The following is a 10,000-nucleotide window of genomic DNA, read 5'->3' as shown; positions in this document are numbered from 1 at the left end:
GATATAATGGCATGAATCAATCACAAACCCTGGCAAACTAAACTAATTGTGAAGCCAAACTTGGGAAAGAAGATAGGTATAAGGGAGATAGCCTTGATAATTATCTTATGATTTATAATTTTAACGCAGTTATCTACCTTTGTTAAACACATTGTGGGGGAGTGGAGTGGCGGAAGAAAAATTGGTTAACGGTTACTCAGCTTTGAAAGTTTTTGACAAGTCGTGATGTTTTAGTTTATCCATGTTTGAAGTAAACATTTTCATATTGAATGAAAATTAGTTTTTTGTCAGAGCAAGTAATGTTAATAGTATATGGTTGGAATCGTTGAATTGTTTGGTGTCATTTTTTAAAGCATGAAAGGTCATTTCCGACCCAATTCACTATAACAAATGTGATTTTTGTTAGATTAGAGTAGATATTATGTAGCTGCAACAAAAGTCCGTTATCTTAAATTTCGAAATAAAAATAGATCAATATTAAATTATTTTGAGATACAGAGTTGAAGGAAAAAATAGTTTTTATATGCTTCTCTTTAATGAATAATGAAAAATAATTCTAAAACTGACAGACTGATACCGTAATATTATACCCATAAAATAGCTTCTCAAAGAGTCGAAAATATGTGGACGAAATTTTCACTTCATCAACCATTTCCTGCACTTTAAATTTCTCTGACTGCATTTTTAATGGCTACTTTGTATTCACTCTAAAGCGTGATTAGGCGACAGAATCCTTACAAAACAAACGTGAATATGGTCGAGAATAAGTGAGGTTACGTCTTATACTCTTCCGGTTCCAAATTACTTGGAAGGATATATGTAAGCTCAGAATCATAAAATAACATAACTAATTTAGTAGCAGAATGTATAGTCAGATTTTAAAGAGTACGGGACGTAAAAGAGCGAGGGTGATCTTTATTGACGGCTAGGATGCATTTAGACTAGATAATAAGATGACATCACTCTGACAACAGAGGATCAAATTACACAAGGTATCCAGTACTCAGAAAAAGTGGGTTTTACAATTCTAATGAGATTGGAACCAGATTTTGACATCATTCTTTTCTTCCCTATTGACTGATACAATGAATTCCTCATTTTTCTAAAATACCGCCCTATTAATGAGCGTGAAACAAGAGATAGATAGTTGTTGACGTCTGGTTTTACTTCCATCGTTTATACAGGGTGTTACAGAAGTCTGAAACCAATATGGTATCTATTCTGAAAGTAATGAAGATATATATATCATTATGAAATTTGTTTCAGTTCATAAAGAAATCATTGAAGTTTTTTGAGGGTTTTTTTGTTTTGTTTTGTTTTGATTCGTTTTTTGTTTTGTTTTTTTTTTTTGTTTTTTTTTTGTTTGTTTGTTTGTTTGTTTTTTGGTTTTGGTTTTTTTTTTGTTTTTGTTTTTTTTTTTGGGGGGAGGGTTTGGGTTTTGTTTTTTTTTTTTTGTTTTTGTTTTTTGGGGGGAGGGGTTTGGGTTTTGTTTTTTTTTTGTTTTTGTTTTTTGGGGGAGGGGTTTGGGTTTTGTTTTTTTTTTGTTTTTGTTTTTTGGGGGGAGGGGTTTGGTTTTGTTTTTTTTTTTTTTGTTTTTGTTTTTTGGGGGAGGGGTTTGGGTTTTGTTTTTTTTTTTGTTTTTGTTTTTTGGGGGGAGGGGTTTGGGTTTTGTTTTTTTTTTTTGTTTTTGTTTTTTGGGGGGAGGGGTTTGGGTTTTGTTTTTTTTTTTTGTTTTTGTTTTTTGGGGGGAGGGGTTTGGGTTTTGTTTTTTTTTTTTTGTTTTTGTTTTTTGGGGGAGGGGTTTGGGTTTTGTTTTTTTTTTTGTTTTTGTTTTTTGGGGGGAGGGGTTGTGGGTTTTGTTTTTTTTGGTTTTTTGTTTTTTTTTTTGGGGGGGGGGTTTGGGTTTTTTTTTTTTTTGTTTTTGTTTTTTGGGGGAGGGTTTGGGTTTTGTTTTTTTTTTTGTTTTTGTTTTTTGGGGGGAGGGGTTTGTTGTTTTGGTTTTGTTTTTTTTTATTTTGGTTTTGTTTTTTTTTGGGGGGGAGGGGTTTGGTTGGTTTTTTTTTGTTTTTTGGTGGGGGGGTTGTTGTTTTTTTTGTTTTTTGTTTTGGGGGGAGGGGTTTGGGTTTTGTTTTTTTTTTTTTTGTTTTTGTTTTTTGGGGGGAGGGGTTTGGGTTTTGTTTTTTTTTTTTGTTTTTGTTTTTTGGGGGAGGGGTTTGGGTTTGTGTTTTTGTTTTTTTGTTTTTGTTTTTTGGGGGGAGGGGTTTGGGTTTTGTTTTTTTTTTTTTGTTTTTGTTTTTTGGGGGGAGGGGTTTGGGTTTTGTTTTTTTTTTTTGTTTTTGTTTTTTGGGGGGAGGGGTTTGGGTTTTGTTTTTTTTTTTTTGTTTTTGTTTTTTGGGGGGAGGGGGTTTGGGTTTTGTTTTTTTTGTTTTTGTTTTGTTTTTGGGGGGAGGGGTTTGGGTTTTGTTTTTTTTTTTTTTTGTTTTGTGGGGAGGGTTTGGGTTTTGTTTTTTTTTTTTGTTTTTGTTTTTTGGGGGAGGGTTTGGGTTTGTTGTTTTTTTTTTGTTTTTGTTTTTTGGGGGGGGGGTTGGTTTTGTTTTTTTTTTTGTTGTTTGTTTTTTTGGGGGGAGGGTTTGGTTTGGTTTTTTTTTTTTTTGTTGTTTTGGTTTTTAGGGGTTTGTTTTGTTTTTTTTTTTTTGTTTTTTTGTTTTTTGGGGGATGTGTTTGGGTTTTGTTTTTTTTTTTGTTTTTGTTTTTTGGGGGGGTGTTTTTGGTTTTTGTTTTTTTTTTGTTTTTTTTTTTGGGGGTGTGGGGGGTGGGTTTGGGTTTTGTTTTTTTTTTTTTTTTGTTTTTTGGGGGAGGGGTTTGGGTTTTGTTTTTTTTTTGTTTTTGTTTTTTGGGGTAGGGTGTTTGGGTTTTGTTTTTTTTTTGTTTTTGTTTTTTTGGGGAGGGTTTGGGTTTTGTTTTTTTTTTTTGTTTTTGTTTTTTGGGGGTTTGGTTTTTTTTTTTTTTGTTTGTTTTTGGGGGAGGGTTTGGGTTTGTTTTTTTTTTTGTTTTGTTTTTGGGGAGGGTTGGTTTTTTTTTTTTTTGTTTTTTTTTTTGGGGGGAGGGTTTGGGTTTTGTTTTTTTTTTTGTTTTTGTTTTTGGGGGGAGGGTTTGGTTTTGTTTTTTTTTTTGTTTTTGTTTTTGGGGGAGGGTTTGGGTTTTGTTTTTTTTTTTTTGTTTTGTTTTTTGGGGGAAGGGTTTGGGTTTTGTTTTTTTTTTTTTGTTTTTTGTTTTGGGGGGAGGGGTTTGGGTTTTGTTTTTTTTTTTTGTTGTTTGTTTTTTGGGGGGTTTGGGTTTTGTTTTTTTTTTTTTGTTTTGTTTTTGGGGGGGGGGTTTGGGTTTTGTTTGTTTTTTTTTTTTTTTTGTTTTTTGGGGGAGGGTTTGGGTTTTGTTTTTTTTTTTGTTTTGTTTTTTGGGGGAGGGGTTTGGGTTTTGTTTTTTTTTTTTGTTTTTGTTTTTTGGGGGAGGGGTTTGGGTTTTGTTTTTTTTTTTTGTTTTTGTTTTTTGGGGGGAGGGGTTTGGGTTTTGTTTTTTTTTTTGTTTTTGTTTTTTGGGGGAGTTGGTTTGTTGGTTTTGGGGATTGGTTTGTTTTTTTTTTGTTTTGTTTTGGGGGAGGTTGGTTTGTTTTTTTTTTTTGTTTTTGTTTTTTGGGGGGGGGGTTGTTTTTTTTTTGTTTTGGGGAGGTTTGGTTTTTTTTTTTTTTTTTTTTTTGGGGGAGGGTTTGGGTTTTGTTTTTTTTTTTGTTTTTGTTTTTTGGGGGGAGGGTTTGGGTTTTTTTTTTTTTTTGTTTTTGTTTTTTGGGGGGAGGTTTGGGTTTGTTTTTTTTTTTTTGTTTTTGTTTTGGGGGGAGGGGTTTGGGTTTTGTTTTTTTTTTGTTTTTGTTTTTTGGGGGGAGGGGTTTGGGTTTTGTTTTTTTTTTTGTTTTTGTTTTTTTGGGGGGAGGGGTTTGGGTTTTGTTTTTTTTTTGTTTTTTTTTTGGGGGAGGGGTTTGGGTTTGTTTTTTTTTGTTTTTGTTTTTTGGGGGGAGGGGTTTGGGTTTTGTTTTTTTTTTTTTTGTTTTTTGTGTGTTTGGGTTGTTTTTGGTGGTTGTTTTGTTTGTTTGGGGGGGTTTGGGTTTTTTTTTTTTTGTTTTTGTTTTTTGGGGGGAGGGGTTTGGGTTTTTTTTTTTTTTTTGTTTTTGTTTTTTGGGGGGAGGGGTTTGGGTTTTGTTTTTTTTTTTGTTTTTGTTTTTTGGGGGGAGGGTTTGGGTTTTGTTTTTTTTTTTGTTTTGTTTTTTGGGGGGGGGTTGGTTTTTTTTTTGTTTTTGTTTTGGGGGGAGGGGTTTGGGTTTTTTTTTTTTTTTTGTTTTTTTTTTGGGGGGAGGGGTTTGGGTTTTTTTTTTTTTTTTTTTTGTTTTTTGGTGGGAGGGGTTTGGGTTTTTTTTTTTTTGTTTTGTTTTTTTGGGGGAGGGGTTTGGGTTTTGTTTTTTTGTTTTTTTGTTCCTGTGTTTTTGTTTTGTTTTTGTTTTTTGTTGTTGTTGTTGTTTTGTTGAGTTTGTGTTGTTTTTTTGTTTTGTTTTGTTTTTTTTTTGGGGGGGGGGGGGTTGTTTGGTTTTTTTGGTCACGTTTATTGATGGCAGTTGAATAAAACGGCAAACAATTCTCATAAACATTTGGAGAGAACTTGGCCGACGCATCAATCAAAGTACTGAACACACAAAATGGTGGACATGTTGAAATCCATTACATATTTATGTATTTTTTAAAATCGTTACAAATCTGTGAAGAACTCGTTCGAGTTCTGGTTTGTATTAAACAAAACTTGAATTATTCCTCTTTATTTTCGCAAACAGTCTGTGCTTAGCTGTGCTGTCTGTTTCTTCGTAAACTACTGTCTTATTGGGTCCAGAATTATGGGAAACCCTGTGTATATTTACTGCTGTGTGAAAAAGAGATTGAATCCTCTAGATTTTATACATGCCTTGGGAATACGATTTTGTGAAAATCAGGTTATATATTTCCCTGTCGGTGAATCAACGAAACCTCGAAAGATGACCGAAATTTCGCATTTGAATGTGCTTCTGTAATGATATTGCAATTAATGTATATTTACGTGTATTTGTGAAATGGCCTTTGAAAATGTCAGAAGTTTTATTATCATAACCATAGTTAAAATGATTACAAGATCTATCTTCTTGTTGTTATTACTACAGTCATATTATCATCATCATCATCATAATCATCATTACCACCACCACGATTACCAACAAACCAATAACATGAACATCACGATCGTCGTCATCATCTTCTTCTTCAACATCATTATAATCATCATCATCATCGTTGTCGTCGTCGTCGTCGTCGTCGTCGTCGTAAAAAAACACTATCACCGCTACCGGCAGCATCACCGCCACACCCATCATCATCATCATCATCATCATCATCATCATCATCATCATCATCATCATCATCATCATCATCATCATCATCATCATCATCATCATCATCATCATCATCATCATCATCATCATCATCATTATCATCATCATCATTATCATCATCATCATCATCATCATCATCGTCATCATCACCACTATCATTAACAGAACTATAACAACTACCACCACTTCCATGACTACCATCAGCTTCATACAACATTACTACCACAGTAGTATCCTTACAGCGTCCCAGTTGGCCCTCTTGACAGCTGCCCACCCTGTAGCTCCAGGCATACTGTAGTATTCCCTCGTCTCCTCTGTCAAGAACAGATCAACCACCCAACTCCAACCTCGATCTTCAGCATCAGTGCGAGCAAATCGCTTCTTGGCCCGGTAAGCCCTGGTGACAGAATAATAATTAAGTCATGTATAAACTTCAGCGTTTATATGTGTATGACTGGTTTGCGTTAGTTATATGTAACTCACGTTTACAAGTAGTAGTAGTAGTAGTAGTAGTAGTAGTAGTAGTAGTAGTAGTAGTAGTAGTAGTAGTAGTAGTAGTAGTAGTAGTAGTAGTAGTAGTAGTAGTACAGTAGTAGTAGAAGTTTAGTACTAGTAGTAGTTGCAGTAATAGTAGTAGTACAGTAGTAGTAGTAGTAGTAGTAGTAGTAGTAGTAGTAGTAGTAGTAGTAGTAGTAATAGTAGTAGTAGTAGTAGTAGTAGTAGTAGTAGAAATAGTAGTAGTAGTAGTAGTAGTAGTAGTAGTAGTAGTAGTAGTAGTAGTAGTAGTAGTAGTAGTTAGTAGTAGTTGTTGTTGTTGTTGTTGTTGTTGTTGTAGTAGTAGTAGTAGTAGTAGTAGTAGTAGTTGTTGTTGTTGTTGTAATAGTAGTAGTAGTGGTGGTGGTGGTAGTAGTAGTAGTAGTAGTAGTAGTAGTAGTAGTAGTAGTAGTAGTAGTAGTAGTAGTAGTAGTAATAGTAGTAGTAGTAGTAGTAGTAGTAGTAGTAGTAGTAGTAGTAGTAGTAGTAGTAGTAGTAGTAGTAGTAGTAGTAGTAGCAGATTATATGAATTATATGCAACTGAGAAGGGCCCTGAACAAACGTGCGTGTGGCTGGTTAAGAAAACCCAGAAAATTTACCACATTTCATATATTATTCGAATCCTATATGCAGTGGTGTACCGTTTTTCTGAACAGTTACCGCTTTTAATTAGTTATTTTTTTTATTCTAGATACTAGAACTCGTGTTATGATTTTTTTTCTAAATAAAACTTCTTGCTGTGGGAAAAACTGAAAGCAATACACAAAAGAGAAAATTGAGTTTAAACTTTTCACGTTGTTTCCTATTGAAATAATATGATTATCATCAACAGATATTGTATTTATCTTCTTCTTTTTTTTTAAATATATTTTACATTATCAGATAGAACAGACACTCTTGATAAAATGTAAAGAAAAATGTAGATTTTATTTTTTTTGGAAATAAAATACATTTTTCTCATTATTTCAAATACTAACATTCCCGCGAAACACGACAAAATAAGAAGAAAAATTATAATTTCTTAAGTTTTTAAGATCATAGCATGATATTTCATAGACGGCATGATGATCTAATAATACAAGGTAATAACAAATCATCTTAATGTTCCATTCTCGATATTAAAACAAGACCCAGTTCTATTGACTCGATTGATTGATGATATGCATTTAGGTAAAATACTCACAACTTCTGCCGGCCAAATTAAATATACCAACATACAAAACTGTGTAACCTTTATTATTTATAAAGTCTGATTGATAGAATATAGTGAGGACTAATCGGCCAACAAGATGTATAAAAACAAAACCAATGGGCTGAGTGGTGTCAATTTCGTTCCATATATAGAGGAGAAAGAAACCTAAGTATAAAATGGAAAAAAAAAAAAAAAAAAAAAAAAAAAAAAAACATTTACTTCGAGTCTCAAAAAAAATCTATACGGTTTACAGTGAGTAACCAGCTGTTCCTTAACACACCAATAATGGCGTACATTTGTAAAACGCCTTTTTAAAAACATTTTGAGCCCGACAACTTATACCTCAAATTTCATCGGTTTTGGTCCAGAAATTTCAAAAAAAGAAGAGAGAGAGAGAGAGAGAGAGAGAGAGAGAGAGAGAGAGAGAGAGGAGAGAGAGAGAGAGAGAGAGGAGAGAGAGAGAGAGAGAGAGAGAGAGAGAGAGAGAGAGAGAGAGAGAGTCCAAAGCTTAAGAAATTGTGCCAGTAGGAAAGTAGTTGGTCGATATATGAGTAAAAATTCGCTGGTTTTAACGTGTGCAAAGACGTTTTGTCAGTTTACGGCAACACGCGCCTTTTGTTCCCTTCGTAACAGTGTAGAGTAATAAGGATTAAGGTAGCTAACACACGCTAACTGACGCGTGTGCGATATGTGTGTAGGTAGTTGTAATAAATATTATCATGTCCCTAATCAAACGGGTTTTTTGGTAATAGGTTGTTATGTGTTTCATTTCCCTTTTCTCTTATGTTGTTTTGTTTTGTTTGGGGTTTTTTTTCACCATTTACCTCATACTTGTAGTTATATTTCTTTTCCTCTAGCTTTTGAATTTCCATTTAGTTTTCCCGATAGCTACTTTGTCATCATCATCATCATCATCATCATCATCATCATCATCATCATCAACATCGTCATCACCATCATCATCATCATCATCATCACCATCATCATCACCACCATCATCATCATCATCATCATCATCATCATCATCATCATCATCATCATCAACATCGTCATCACCATCATCATTATTTTGGGGCTGCCTGTGCCCAAAAGGTACCAAGGTCGCCCACCGTGCTGTGTAGCCTTGAGCAAGTCATCTCGCCCTAGCTCAATTTGCGGCGCTGCATTGTTCTAGTTTTACCTTGGCATAGACCCTGAAGACAATTACCTTGGTCAAATGAGAAATCATTTTTGGACAAAGTAATAAGGTGTGTCGGCAGTATTATAATTTACACTCCATAATTATGTTTTCTCTATTATGCTATTCCGACGCATCTTGTTTAAACTTGTGTTTAACTAATGGTTTTTAATTCCATAAAACTATCAACACTGACTTTAAATGTTGTCATAATGATCTCATAATCTTTTTTTTTTTTTTTTTGTAAATAATGATTTTACTTACAAAACAAATATCTTAATCTTTACAATTTGATATTTCTAATGTGTCAAGTGGTGTAAATATTCATTGTTACAATACCAGTAATCGGCGTTGATGACCGGGTTTTTGTCCAGATAAAAGCTATTGACGGCCACTTCTCTCATGGGGTACTCGCCAGTAGTCGAATCCGGGAAATTGGTACCCATCCAGAAGGTACCTCCTCGCACCAGGATCATCTCACGGTAATTACTGTAGGTCAGGTGGACTGATGGATAGATAATACCCAAAAATGAAGGGGGGGGGGGGGGGAAGGTATTAAATAGCTGAATGCATATGTGGCCAGGCGTATCGATTCAGTATACCAGTGCAAATCTGATGATGAATGTAATGACTAATTAATTTATACAATTTGATTTAAATTAAGCGGCTTCGCTGAGAAATGTGAGATTGATTTACGTCAATTTTTTCATTGAGTGAACTCACCTGAAAACTATGGGAGATCGAGCTTTTTAAACACCTAGGGGCCAACAATCTGGAATAATTTACCGCCGGAGCTAAGAGAGGCGACAGACTATAAACGATTCGATCAAAGAAAGACTTAAACCATTTCTTTCAATCTCTAATTGTGTAGCACATAGAGCCTGATGTCTGTGCCGTCCATTAAATGACATCCGTTATTATTATTATTATTATTATTATTATTATTATTATTATTATTATTATTATTATTATTATTATTATTATTATTATTTATTAATAAAGTAATAATAACAATAATAATAATAATAACAATAATAATAACAATAATAACATAACGCTGTTTCTGTCTTGATACAAATTTTACACAGTAGTATGCGGTGAGGGAAAACAAGTAAAGAGTCTTCTTCATGAAGTCAAATTATCCTCGCCTGCAGCAAAACTGAGGACATGAGCCATTGAGGTGTGCTGTTCAGAGAAAACTGCGATATTTATGTTTTTTTCTCATTTATTTAGTGACTTTTAGAGGAAAATATTTGTTTTGTTTGCTCCGTAAAGCAATACCTGAGTGTTTTGAAACTTCAAATTTTCTCTGGTGAATCTAACCTGACCTATAGATTATTTGAGAGCGTTAACTTATTTTCCAACTTGATGTGTGAGTTAGAAGGTTATTAAAGTCACCTCATCAATTCATTGTGGCTTTAAATTCAATTCCAAGAATCAATGAGACGGGGGGGGGGGGGGGGTTACAAATGTGACCAGTCGTCTCAAAAACGGTATGTATTTGTCAATATGAACCTGATTCTTAAAATACAATTTCGAGCTCAGCTCGCTCATCGGCGAAGATTGGCAAATGGAAGATGTAATACGCATGTTAAAAACTTTTTCTTATTCCTTTGTCTTTTCAATTTTCTTTCAA

The 10,000-nt window shown here is 33.8% G+C and overlaps 1 protein-coding gene across 1 annotated transcript in view; it reads right to left on the bottom strand.

Annotated features, from left to right (window-relative positions):
* LOC144971340 (inactive C-alpha-formylglycine-generating enzyme 2-like) overlaps positions 1-10,000 on the bottom strand; it is a 23,461-nt gene that overhangs the window by 12,428 nt on the left and 1,033 nt on the right. The window contains exons 2-3 of the mRNA XM_078912062.1: positions 8,704-8,869; positions 5,702-5,858 (exon numbers count right to left, since the gene is read on the bottom strand). Coding sequence (XP_078768188.1) covers positions 5,702-5,858; positions 8,704-8,869 — 323 coding nt within the window. The remainder of the gene's footprint in view (positions 1-5,701; positions 5,859-8,703; positions 8,870-10,000) is intronic.

The sequence above is a fragment of the Berghia stephanieae genome, chromosome 4, assembly GCF_034508935.2.
Source record: "Berghia stephanieae isolate SIO BIC M18660-M18661 chromosome 4, UCSD_Bste_1.3, whole genome shotgun sequence".
Classification (NCBI taxonomy): Eukaryota; Metazoa; Mollusca; class Gastropoda; order Nudibranchia; family Aeolidiidae; genus Berghia; species Berghia stephanieae.
The sequence above is the reverse complement of the archived record's forward strand: the minus strand, read 5'-3'. Positions and strand labels throughout refer to the sequence as shown.